The 14,124-nt window shown below is 34.5% G+C and overlaps 1 protein-coding gene across 8 annotated transcripts in view; it reads right to left on the bottom strand.

Moving 5' to 3' along the window:
- Positions 1-2,111: 2,111 nt before the first annotated feature.
- Positions 2,112-14,124, bottom strand: part of CDC27 (cell division cycle 27) — a 57,394-nt gene continuing 45,381 nt past the window's right edge. For 5 of the 8 annotated variants that reach the window (XM_059906834.1, XM_059906835.1, XM_059906836.1 and 2 more), the window contains exons 15-19: positions 13,232-13,349; positions 10,863-10,991; positions 7,359-7,433; positions 6,382-6,538; positions 2,112-5,165 (exon numbers count right to left, since the gene is read on the bottom strand). In XM_059906834.1, coding sequence (XP_059762817.1) covers positions 5,083-5,165; positions 6,382-6,538; positions 7,359-7,433; positions 10,863-10,991; positions 13,232-13,349 — 562 coding nt within the window. In that variant the 3' untranslated portion in view covers positions 2,112-5,082. The remainder of the gene's footprint in view (positions 5,166-6,381; positions 6,539-7,358; positions 7,434-10,862; positions 10,992-13,231; positions 13,350-14,124) is intronic. The other 3 variants (XM_059906839.1, XM_059906840.1, XM_059906841.1) reach the window with 1 other exon arrangement.

Raw genomic sequence — 14,124 nt, 5'->3', positions numbered from 1 at the left:
TTGTATAAAACAGGTAATACACGCCTTACCTTATAAGGCTGTAAAGATGAAATGAGATTATTCTTATATCAAAGTGATCCATAAATCCTAAATAAAAAGCAGATAAATGCTAGCATTTTTCAAGATATACAAATGATTATGGGCACAGATTTATAGCATCGACTGGTATAAGGGCTGCAAACTGGCATAAGTTTAAGGAGTGCTGTTATATACAAAGAAATCCCTTTACCCAATCAAGTCTTTTCATTATTAGGAAACTAAGAACTGATGAATTTTTATTCTTGTGTAGCACCTTGCCCAGTGATGTATTAACTCACAAAGTATTGAGAAAAATCTAACACCTCAGACTACATGTTATTTGGGGTGATTTGCAGATAGTTATGCCAGTATAGCTGTAAGTTCTCGTTCAGGGGTTGCAGGATATAAAATGTCAGATTATAGGTATAGTATATAGTATATGTGTATCTATGTGTTTCTATTTGTGATGTTTCTATAACATCACCTCCACCCTGATAATACCACTGTGTATTTGTACAGTGCTTTAGTTTGACAAAGCACTTCCATGCTTTAACACATGTGATCCTCAGTCCTCTCTGGGATAAGAAGGGTAGATCTGATATTCTTTGTATTGATGAGAAAAAAAGTTTAATTGTTCAGGGTCACACAGCAACTAAGGGGCAAAGTCTACATTCCCTAGATATCAGTCTAGTGCTTTTTAAAAATACATGATTAGAAACCTTAATTCTACTTCATTGTTCTTCTTTGCTCCCACTGTTACTTACTCTTTTTCTTATTCCAACTCCAGTGATGCATTATGCATTTGAATTTTCTTCTCAAATATAGCTTTTAGCCTCAAATTGAAAATTCCATTTTGAGGGTATTGAATAAAAAGAATGCTTGTGTTAAGGGAAATTGGTAATAAAAAAAAAAAAGGAAGAATGGAAGGAAAATCAAGGACTTAAAATTTCCTACTTTAAAGCAAATTCTAGTTACTCAAGAAAGGGATACCGCTTTCAGTTTCAGTGTGAAAAGTACAGAGGCAGGATACACGTAAAAGCCCCTTCAAAGGACTAAGCATATAATAGATTTAAATCTACAGTTAGTAATAAAGTTTCCTTTGTAAAACCCGAACTTCTGTGATACTCAATGTCAAAATGCTAGGGAGGACACTTGAGAGTTAACATTAGATATGATCTGAAACTTCCAGAGAAGTCCAAAACTAAGTAAAAGGTTTTGAACATACACAAAAGCCAAAAGTGTCCAGCTCTATCATTTAATAGTTGAGTCTTGGTTTTCTCTTTTGTAAAATGCAGTAGCACCTACCTTATAGGGTTGAGGACTGAAAATACTGTACACAAGGTAAGTAACACGGTACACATGGCAAGAACTCACTAAACATATTTAGCAAAGTTTGCCCTTCTGAACCTTCATGAACCATTAATTAGAGGCTAAACAAACCAAAGAATACTTCCTACCTACACTTCTAGTTATCCCTGCCCTGCTGACAGCAAATGGCCAGTCCTAGGGAAGGTTACGGTCTGAGTCATTCCTTCTCACCTGCCCAGCGCACCTCACTTTGTGTCTTTTTCCCTATTGCTACCCTTTCTTCAAGTCTGAACAAAACCCTTCAGCTCTCTACCCTTTTTCCAAGATATCAAACTAGAGTAAAATTTGGTTTCTATATTCTACTTCTTTCAGATCTTGATATTTAAAATTGATTCTGATTAGAACAAAAAAGCTGTGTGTCCCTTTCAAAGGAATTTCAGAAATCACATGATTAAAGAATAATAAGCAGTTGACTCGCAAAGTAGCAGCTGCTGGCAAGGGACTTTTGTAGTTTGGGAAAAATACATTCTAAAAGTTACCATTTTTTGGTCACAATATTTATTTTGACATTCCAAATAATACTAAAAAAAGGTGTGAGTTAAAAAAAAAAAAAAAAAATATATATATATATATTAGAAGAGGGTGTAAGTTAAAAAAAAAATAGAGAAACACTGCCCTAGACTTTTGTGGAACATAAAACTGTAATCTTTCACTATTTTGCTGTGCCTTACTATAAAAATACAGATGGCACAGCTCTTATATAGCTTTAATGACTTGATTATAAATTTGCTTTCAAAAGTAATTTATTTGGATTTTCCATATCCTTTAATGAATTGCAAATATATTAACAGAAAAGACTTTCCCCCCCAAGACTGTACAATTTCCGAAATAAGTCAGGAAAAGCAAAAAGAAGACACAAAATTACATTGTTTCAATGCAAATAGAACACACACATCACACCCACACTTGCATTTTCCTAGGTTTTCACAAAGAAAACAGGTCACCATATTTCTTGTGAAGACCCATACTATACTCTGGCTAAACAGAGACTTGCAAACTTTTTTCTTCAAAAAGAGCATTTTTAATAGACTAAATACTGGTTATCACTGAGTTTTTGTTTAAGGTACAACAGCAGCATGGTTCAAATGTCACTTGCAGTTCTTGGAAAAAATAAAAATTTTAAAGTAATGAAATACAGAAAAAGTAGGACCACCTTTCATTATTTTGAGTACCATTGTTCTCTTGAAAAAATATTTCCAAACTTCTAAAATCCCAGAGTTAAGAACCATTTCCAATGGGGAAAATATCCAATGCCACAACATAACTTCTGAACAAGAGAGAGAGAGTGTGTGTGTGTGTGTGTGTGTGTGTGTGTATGTATATATATACACACACGTGTGAAAAGCTTAAAGAGAAACAAGGCCGTCAAAGTACTTAGTATTTCTGATTTCCTTCAAAATAACTTCTGAAATTTGAAGCAAACATTTTGCTTGATCAAAACGCACATCTTCTTCTGGTTGTTTGATCTCCATTCCAAGCAAAAAAGAAAGAAGAAAAGAGAAAGCCAGAAACAGTAAATAGGTGGGAAATAAGGCTTCAAATACCTAAATGACTTTGAAAGTAGAGGTGTGAGGAAAATGCAATCAGGTCAAGCTTAGGCTGATTATCCCTCAGCCAACCATTGCCATGCTGTGCCTTCCACAACTATCCTTTTATCCTTGGTCTCAAAATTAGTACCAGAAAGACTTACTTCTGGCACAGGACATAAATTCCTACTACAAAAAATAACTAATTATACATCAGCAAATTGTTTTCTGAGCATAGCTTTCTCTAAGCTTTGTAACAAAGAGCTCAGTTCAAAGCTTTCTATGAAACTCTATATTTGATACTGTTATACAGCTGGCTTATGATTTGCCAATTAAAAAAATAAAATAATATAAAATTAAATATTACAGAACTAATGGATAAAAATGGAATATTTGTTAGAATCCAAGTGCTAGCCTTTAGGAATTTTTAATGATATTCGTTTACTCACAACCTTTCCCTTTTCTTATAAATTATTTTTTTTTAGGCAGCACATATATAGATTTAGGTAGAAAATTTTGTTAAATACCTCTCTGGCACCCAATACCTAATCTAAGACTCTGACTTGAATTAGTTTGTAACAGTATCTAAGCCACATTCAAATCAGCAGATTAACAGTAAATGATAAAAATTACTGAGTCTACGGGCTAAAATTTTTTTCTTATCTTCTGTAATCCACCTTATTTTCACAGCTTGACTAACAAATACAGGTAACCAGTAGATAAGTTTGTCCTTCATCAAATAATCCAAAACAATAACTGTAGGCCTGTCATTCATAAGAAACTATAAATTTGTTATATTCTGACATTGGCACTTAATAAAATGTTAACTAAAGTTTCTCTAAAAATTTCAGTACATTACAATAAAGGAGATACACAATTTAAGACTTTAAATTGGTTACTGTGAAATTCCAATAATTCCCATTTCATTATGCGTAATTAGATCTTTAAAATTATGGTCATTCCCCAAGGACATCAACCTATATTATGACAAACTCAAAAGAGAACTCCTCTCCTTCGTAAGAGCGGGGGTTTTTTTTCAGCTAAGAATTTCTAATATCCTAAACCCAATCACCCTCAGTAAATGTTTTGGTGACTCACACTATTGAAAATAATTTGAAGCAGAGGGCTGAAAAGAATGGAAATGACCTCAACTGAAGGTAACCACACATTCTTGCACCCTGCTTAAACATTTAGAAAAGTCAGAGGGATACTGTCTTGAACAAATATAGATTCAAGGTTATGGTAGGATTCTGATTTTATTAAGGCTTTCACTATCATGATCTCTTAAAGTCTTTCCATTTAGTGTTCTCATTTTGATTCTTCTGGTGAACTTAAATGGTTATTAAGAGCCTTTTTTTGGCTTTTCAGTGGGCAACCCTTCTATCATCTCTGAATGTTAAAGGTGATCCCACAGAGCTCAAAGAGAGGAGGCAATATGGTAAGGACCAATTTTAAAGTTTGTAATACCTAGACAACAATGATCAACACTTTGAAGCAAGATGAATAAATTAAAATTCTTGGTTAGACATTAAAGTATTCTTGCCAAGAATAAGTGTACACTGTATGGAGGGATACTGATTCCTACATATGAGTTCCAATATGCCCATTATATTTGTTTACGGGAGATACTGCAATTTTAAGGTAATTTACATTCCTTGGCAATCAAGTTACTCTGTTATAGGCAATGTCTTTTATTGTTCCATCTGGCACTTGCTAACACCATTCCTGAAGAACCTAGAAATGAAGGTCAGTCACTCTGTTTATCAGGAACAGAACCAAGTAAAAACAAATTTTTGGAAAAACGACCAAGAGATTCTGGTTCATCACCATTTTCCATATCTAATGGTTCCTTCAAGATAAAACAAAACTCTTCCTTCCATGATAGCTTTCCAACAAAGGGAGATTAAAGAAAAAAAAGAAAAGAAAGTTTCCCACCCTACCCTCTAAATTGTCATTCATACTGGTGAAAGAGCCAGTCTTGTTAGCAGCTAAATATTGCACTGCCTTTCATTCTGTGTACAGTCAGGGTCCAATGAAAGGGGCACACTCAGGGTATAAGTGATGGATGATGACACTGCTGGCTCAAGAGTGAAGACTCAGTACATGGAAGGACAAGAAACACGTCAGCACTAGTCACACATCCAGTTGCAAAAGTCTTGATTTCCAGAAGTTAAAATTCATCACTTTCAGCTGCATGAAGTTGTGTGTCATCCGCATCTGTCATGCTGCTCTCCTGGGATTCATCTGTTCCCACTTTAAAAATAAAACAAAAGTCTACAGTAAGATATCTGACAAATATTTTTTGTTGGTTCATGAAAACAAGTAAAGAAAACTATTATATTCAGAGAGATGAGACCTTAAATAAAAGCCCTTAAAAATCCTGATATCCTTCAATAAAATGCAATTCAAGTTCCTTATTTTATAGCATGTCTAAGATTATTTTATTGCATTTAACCTTTAAGAGCTTTAACTAGTAAAACTGCCTCTCCCTAACGAATTCCTATTCCTAACCTAAGAATCAGAACTATTCTCTGACATTCCGTCCAATTGTTGACTCCACTTTGGGGACAGTCCCCGATAGTTCACAAAAATATAGAATATAAATATACTTCTGGAACAAAGCCATCTTAGTTTATCTCATCAGAGGTCTCTCAATTCTCTTATTAAAAAATATTAATATATTAAGTCTTGGCTCTCACTAATTATTTTAAGACATACTCTCAATTAAGGGATAGAGTATATATATTTTTTGCTTTTTAATTAATTGATGTATAGCTGATTTACAATATTATATTAGTTTCAGGTGTACAATATAGTGATTCAATATAGGGATAGAGTATTTACTGCCTTAAATTATCAATCAAATTCTTTGCTCCTTCCTCTTTTCTTGACCTCTCCATTTAAATATATTTGCCACATATTTAGATTTTAGATTTGTGAGAGCTACATAGAATTTGAATAGCTACTACAGATCTGTCAGTACTTTAAAATGTGCACAAATTTATTATTCATTCACTTAGCACTTACAATGTTTTCAACACAGTCACACCTATCATCTTTTCTCCCCCTACCACGTTCCTATGAAGCAGATAAGGCAGGCATTAATTAGTTACACAGATTGAAGCTTAGGTAAAAATCAGCAATGGATTTGACAAAAATCACACAGCAAACTAGATCTGAGCTGAAACTAGTTACCTGGCTCCATATGCATGCTGTTATTATACTACCCTGTTCAACTTCCCTAAAATTTCATTTGGGATAAAGAATCTATCATGGTTAGAGATAAAATAAAAAAGCAGTCCCTAAATCCTTATACAAAAGGTAGCTTTCTGAATACTCCAAAAAATTTCCATGTTTATTCTGTGCCATAAAGAAATATGTTTCATCTTACCAACTCTGATGTGGTGTTTCACTAGCTTTCTGCTTTGAATAACCACATATAAACCTAATTTACATGGATGATACTCACTGATCTGTTCCTCTTGGGTTATTGGCTCCTCATCATCTGGAAGGTAGCGCTTATCAATCGCCTCTTTAATCTGGTTATTGGCTCCTTTAGGATCTAAATCCATAGCCCAAGAGAAATTCATCAGGGCGAGGTGCGTTTGACCTAACTTCTTGTAAACCTAAAAATAAACAGCAGCACTACATTTTTCATTAAGTTGTAAGCTTCAGCTATAAAATCCTAAGCATTTTAAATTTAAATTAGGCTCTTGATTATGTGCTATAAATTCATTCTGATGAGTAGGACATTTTCATCCTATCGAAGAATTCATACCAACTTTTGAGTTCCTTTTAATATATTCAGATATTATTTTCAGAATTCCTTGCCTGTATCTCTCAGGTAGTGAGCTTCCAATAAATCTCACTCTGTCTGGAACAATGATAATGGAAAGAAATGGACTATAAGCTGCTTGATTAGCATTCACTTACACTGACTTTAAACGGAGTTACATCAACTCTCAGCACCTGTCCACTGTCCTCAGCTACCTTAACCAACTGGCATCTAGGGGCCCAGTGTGTAAAATCCTGACTAGTCTGGCCTTGGAAATTTTGCAAGCCATTTTTTCAAACTAAACAACACAGTGGCATTACTTTTCTTCTTTTGGGGGATGTTTGAGTATTTTATTGATAATTGGAAGCTAAGGGCTTTCCTTGAGGTAGCCTCAGTTATGAACTCATTACTGGCCATTGGCTGCAAGTGCTAATACACTTCCAAAACTATAGAAGGATTAGGGTTATAGGGTGTGTGTTCTTGCTTCTTCATTAGGATATCATCTTCTTAAATGTTAAAATTAAATCCATTCTTTATTTCCAGAGCAATTAGTTCAGAGCTCTAGTTGAATTTGCTCAATAGATACTGCACAATAAAATATTATATTTATTCTTCAAAAATTAATATTTGTTATGAAAGTCACAGTTTAGAACCAGGGCCCCAATCTTTACCTTTCCTATTAAGAAGTAAACGAGGGATTCTTTGGGAACAATTTGTTTCAATTCTTCAAGTTCTTGTAAAGCAGACTGAAAAAAGCAAAGAAAAACACAGTAGCAAAATTGTCCAGTTTTGACTAAGTAAGTGTTTTTATTTAATTTCCCAAATCATCTTAACTAAAGCTTACTAGATCTTAATCAGTGTACTTCCTTGTTGCATTAATTCTTGTTGTGAAAATAAAATGCAAGGAAAATACTTATGACAACAGGAACTAAGAAGTGGCAGGAATTCACCAAAATTCACTGAAAACACATACAATTCTTTGTGAAATATGGAGGTGACAACCCTTGCTTTTGTCACCATTTTGTTTAAAATAACTAAACTCCATCACACTGTATATGAAAGTGTTTTAAAAACTAAGTTGCAGAACAACTCTTAAGTTCTGTTAATTTACCTTCTCCCTGACACCAGCACTAAGCTTTGAATACCAACCTGCCATTTTTTTTTAAAATTTTATTTATTTATGACTGTGTTGGGTCTTTGTTTCTCTGTTAGGGCTTTCTCTAGTTGTGGCAAGCGGGGGCCACTCTTCATCGCAGTGTGCGGGCCTCTCACTATCGTGGCCTCTCTTGTTGCGGAGCACAGGCTCCAGACGCACAGGCTCAGTAGTTGTGGCTCACGGGCCCAGTTGCTCCACGGCATGTGGGATCTTCCCAGACCAGGGCTCGAACCCGTGTTCCCTGCATTGGCAGGCAGATTCTCAACCACTGCGCCACCAGGGAAGCCCCCAACCTGCCATTTTAACTAATGATGAAGAGCCTAAAATTTAACCCTCTGAATTGAGTTAAAATTATCTAGCGATTTTCTGACCACTGCTAAAGGGTTCAGGAGATTGAAAAGACAGATAGGAACATTGCATTTGTATTTAAAAGGAAGATATGATGATTAAAAATAAAAACTGGGGCTTCCCTGGTGGCGAAGTGGTTGGGAGTCTGCCTGCCAATGCAGGGGACATGGGTTCGAGCCCTGGTCTGGGAAGATCCCACATGCCGCGGAGCAACTAAGCCTGTGTGCCACAACTGCTGAGCCTGCACTCTAGAGTCCGTGAGCCGCAGCTGCTGAGCCCAAGTGCTGCAACTACTGAAGCCCACGTGCCTGGAGCCCATGCTCCACAACGAGAAGCCCGCACACCACAACGAAGAGTGGCCCCGCTCGCCACAACTAGAGAAAGCCCGAGGGCAGCAGCGAAGACCCAACGCAGCCAAAAATAAAAAACAAAAAAACTGGCTCCCCAAATGAGATACTGTCAATTTTTCACCTAGTAAATGGACAAAAATAAAAAGTTTGATGTTACATAAAGTTACCATGAGTGAGGGAAATCAGGTATTCTCATCACTGAGGGCAGAACTGTAAATTGATGCAACCTCTGTGTGAGGACAACTTAGCATTATCTATTAAGTTAAAAACTGCATGTAAACATTGATTCAGCAATCCCACTGTTAGGAATCTGGCCTAGTTATGTTAACTAACATAATATTTTTCTAATCAGAACAATAAAAAATCAGTGAGAAGAGTGACATCGCTTAACATTTTTGCAAATCTCTGGTTAACAGAAGACAGCTGGACTCTCTTATCTGCTTCTGCATTCAATCTCTTATGATATCACATCAAGTAGTTTTTGAAACATTCCACTGTACACTGGGGAGAAAATGAAAGTGAAAAAGGCAAATAACATCTAAATATTATTATGAAAATAGTTTTGACCTTGTGGACTTCTTGAAAGGGTTTCTGGGACCCCCCCAACAGAAGTTCCCAGACCATACTTTGGGAATCACTGCTTTAAAGAAAATTTAATCAAGATAACGTACCCCAAAACTTCTTTACTTCTACACCACACACAGTTCACACAGTTCAGAATCGATGTGTGTTTTTTCCTCTGACTGTACGTTACAACTGTTATCAAAATTTCATGTATCTATCATGCCTCCCCCCCGATAATCTACTTGCAAATAGAAAAATAGTGAGAAATATTGAGAAATAGTGTCTAACACAGCACCAGAGTTCTCATTTTTGCCCTAAAAGACTTAAGACTTACACAACTAGATATCAACACAACACATTAAATAGGGTGGTGCCTAGTAATGTTTTTGCCACAGAGAGACTGAGGTGGCCCTCTAACACAATTTGATTTTCATTTTGGAGGCAAGACATTTCAGAAGCAATCAGTAACTGTTCCTTATGCCCTTTTTCTACCTGTATCTAATCCATGCATCAAAGTAGGCCTATAATTCAGCCAAGCCCCAAGCTGGTACTCAAAAATGACTATAACCATTACGGCCTGGACAGTGGGTCAGATTAGAACATGAGCTTCTTGAAGCAAGTATAGGGCTGATTTACATGGCATTCCTGGTAAGTGTGGTGGCATTAAAATGGCTTTAAGAACAATAAATTGAATAAAATCCTTCAACAGAAAAACCTGACCACATATCTAGAAAAGTACAGTGAAGCAAAAAAATGAAAACAAATGCTGAATTACAATTATAGTACGTCAAAGAGCAAGTTAAAAGTGTTTATCAGATTTAAAAGAAGTTTTAAAAGGACAGAACAGTAGGATTAGACATCCACTTCTTCATAAAGAAAACCAGAGCAAGACTAGAAGAATTACTGAATAAATGACAAAGAATAAATTATACATTTAATCCCTTTATATATCTTTCTCAGTCTTGTAAAAAGTTAAGGGCTTACCACCAAGTTTGTATTTTTCGATTTCAGCAAATTTCAATGCATATTGGAAGAACAGATTTCTAGGGAAAGAGTCTACTAAAATGGATTATTTAGCCCAAGTTTTTCCGTGCACTTAAATTTCGGGTATTTTTTTGGTAAGTTTTTAACTGTTTTTAGTAGAAAGAGCCTGAATTTATTTAAAAAGTAACCTGAACTTAAAATCAAAACTTTGGATTCATAGTTTATGATTACCTAGTCTCCCTGTTACAAGATCTCATAACTCACTATGTATACTTTTCCTTTATGTATTATTCTTGTGATTATTTGATTAATGTCTGTTCTCCCTCTAGAAGGGTACTAGATGGTAAACTATTCAAAGGCAGGAAATATGGTTGCTTCACTTGCCACTATATTCCTAGTGCCTGACATATAACAGATACTCAAATAAATACTTATTGAAAAATGCACACATTCATTTGTCATCTGTTCACATATTTTGGTCCTAACAGGATGGTTTAGGTTTTACATTTAAGATAACTGCCTTTCCACATAGGAAATCTTTTCAAGGGATAACCATATATTCCTAAATATCCATACACCCATCCTTCCCATGAGAACTTCTCATGAAGAAATAAAATCACACAGGCACAAAAAAGAAATTAATAGCTTTTAAAAATGGGGAAAATAGACTAAGATAAAAATTCAAGTATAAATAACTTTTAGTTTATTAAAAAAGGGGTAAAACTTAAGCAGTACAATGTTGGAGACGATTAAGATACATATATATATCTTACCTTATATTTTTCATTTGCAAATAAAACTGAGGCTCTGTGAAATTTGCATAGAGGGTTCTTAGGATCAATAACAATGGCTTTGTTTAGGGTATCCAAAGCCTTCTCAGATTTTTTCAGCGCGTGCTGAACCTGTAAGAAATAAAGATCCTATTTTTCCTTTTGAAAACCAAAAGGTGAAAACCAAATAGTGTGACTCAAAACCAACATAGCTCCCAATTCACCATTACCCTACATAATGATAATCAAGATTCTATCTTTAGAGTAGATAGTTGGTTACCTTTAAGCCTAAAAGATAAGAAAAAACTTTGTCTTCCTTCTCAAGAAAATCTGTACTATTTAGCTAGATAATACTCACATTTTAACAGATTTATTATGGTCCTCTAAATATTAGACTTTTCGAAACTTTCCAAGAACCCCTAGAGGATTTGGCTCTAAAACTTACCAACCCTGTTTCACTCGGAACAATTACACTTTTACCTATTTTAGGAATTTGTTTTAAAAATGGTCCTCTGCTTTACATATTTGAAAACCATTGATCTGTAATTCTGGGTAGTAAATAATTTATTTTAAATAACTTAAAAGAAAACCAACCAAGTCTCACTATTTATTCATGTGTACTCATATTCTGCTCTGTTCCTCCTTAGATGAATTATATGTTAAAAATGAAGTGGAACAGACTCACAGACAGAAAACAAACTTACGGTTACCAAAGGGAAAGGGGTGGGGGAGGGATAAATTAGGAGTTTGGGACTAACAGATACAGACTACTATATACAAAATACATAAACAGCAAGGACCTACTGTATAGCACAGGGAACTATATTCAATATCTCATAATAACCTATAATGGGAAAGAATCTGAAAAAGAATATACATATAACTGAATCATCTTGCTGAAAACCTGAAACTAACACAACATTGTAAATCAACTATACTTCAAAAAAAAAACAAAAACAGGGAAACTATAGCAAAGATAAGTGACCTTTCTAGGTCTTAGAACCCACAGATCACACAATGCTGGACTATGGGCTTTAGAAACTGGCCAGTGGGGGGTGTTCAACCATCACACTTTGTCTGTTTTATATCGTATAATTATGAAACCGTGACCCAGTCTCTTACCTGGAACTTGAGTGTGATTGGAAAGTGGGATTAAAACTGAAATTACGTTCCTTGAAAATCTCAATAAAAATAAATAAGTTAATAAAATAAAATAAAGTGGAGTGAATGGATGTGATTGTGGAACTTTAACAAACAAGAATGTGAGAGTAGGTACTACCAACATCTGGTGCTAAATTCATCTATGCAATGATCTTTGCAGAAGGTTATTACTACATGTGGCCAAATATTCTGCTCACAGAACTGAAATCCTAAATACTAGGTTCCCTAACAGAGGAGCATACTCTTTTATCTAAAAACTTCAAATAAACCACTCAAAATTATAAAACAATCTGTTCCACAATAACTTTAGAAGCAAGCCTACTTTAAAAAATGTTCAACTTCACTAAAAGGTATCAAGAGATAATCAACTTTGGTTTATCTTAAGTAAAGTGATAGAAAAAAAAATCTTTAATTTGACATACTTTATATTTTTTGCACATTATCTAACTATAAAAGAAGTTACCATGTCAATTTTTAAGAAATTATAAAGAACTAAAATTCTTCCCCCAAAATGAATAGTGAAATTCCAAACTAATATAATTTTCCTCATATTGTACGCTTGTTCACACAAAAGCCAAACTTGCTGAGAGAAAGAAAAAGGGGCAGGGGAAGGAAAGAGGGAGAGGGGAAGCGGGTGAGAGGGCAAGAAAAAGAACTTAAGGTACCATGCTTGCAGAGAAACTAGTAAATGAGATTTTAAAAAGCAAACATACCTCTTCTCCTATCTTATCAAAGTACAACTTATTATCAGATACATTAAAAAAATATAAATATAAAATTGGCAATCCACACTGCCTTATAAGAATTTTAATTAGTCCTGACATATCTATATCACTCAGAGGCTAAAATACAAGAAATCATTTGCCTTAAGTTATTAATTACTTAATTTAGGCGCTAAATATTAATATAGAAAACTGCTTTCAAAAATATGAAGTATCTCATATGAGTGTTATAATAACCCTATGAGGTATGCAAGGTGGTATTACTTGTCATTCATAAAATAGAACCTCAGAGAAATTAAGTAACTTGCCCAAGGAATGAGGGTACTCCAGTGATTTCTCTTTATGCCAAGCAAAAAGGCAATATTTTTGGCTGTAAAAGAATCCAGGATATTGTTTCAAGAATAACAATAACAAAAAGCCCTAATTTTCATTATAGCAATTAAGTCAATAAAAAGGGATTAACTGAACAATACTTAGAAAGCTACTTACTACTCCAATGTGGCAAAGCAAAACCGAACTTTGAGGGTTGATGTCAAGTGCTTTCTGGAAATGCATTTCTGCAAGGCTGAATTTTTCTTGCTTGTAATAAATCATTCCTAAACCATACCTGAGAGTTTAAAATAAAGTACAATTTTAGGGATATGAACTGCTAATTTAGTTCAACTAATAAAAGGATATATATGGAATGTGGCATTTTAATAAACCAGTAGAAAAATACTGATGGTCTTAGGATAGGCAAAAACTATCAGTCATGATAAAAAATTGTCAAAGCATTCTAGACAAGTCACTTTTACAGGTGAAAACAATAAATCCAATCCAGTTAATCAATCAATCAAATAAAACTATAACAACGAGGGAAAAAAGAAACCACATCCTTAGACCCACCACTACAATCTAGATTTAGTAACTAATTTTTACTGAGTGGTTATCATGTGTGCATGCCAATAATTTTGTTAAATTCTTTGTGTGATTTATCTCATTTAATCCTAGATGGAACCAAGGAGATAGGTACTGTTACCAATCACATTTTTAAATAAAGAAACTGAGGCTTAGAGAAGTTAAATAACTTGCCCAAAGTTATACAGCTAATAAGGATTCTAATCAGTTCCTTCCTTTATGATTCTAGACCCTAAACTCCTAACAATGCTACTTCCATGTTATTTGTCCAAATGCATATATATTTTATACTATAATTAGAATATGCATAGTGTCATGTTCTGCTTCCATCCCGTCTCCCCACTCACTGTGTCAAAAATATGCTCCTACAGATTTCAAAATTTATAGACTTCAAAATTATATTTTTTAAAGGCTTCAAATAGACTTCAAAATTATACATTTTAAAGACTATGTAACAGTACATTAACTTGATATACAGGTATTTT

Source organism: Balaenoptera ricei, chromosome 20 (genome assembly GCF_028023285.1).
Source record: "Balaenoptera ricei isolate mBalRic1 chromosome 20, mBalRic1.hap2, whole genome shotgun sequence".
Lineage (NCBI taxonomy): Eukaryota > Metazoa > Chordata > Mammalia > Artiodactyla > Balaenopteridae > Balaenoptera > Balaenoptera ricei.
Note: the sequence above shows the minus strand (reverse complement) of the source record. Positions and strands in the feature narration are given on the sequence as shown.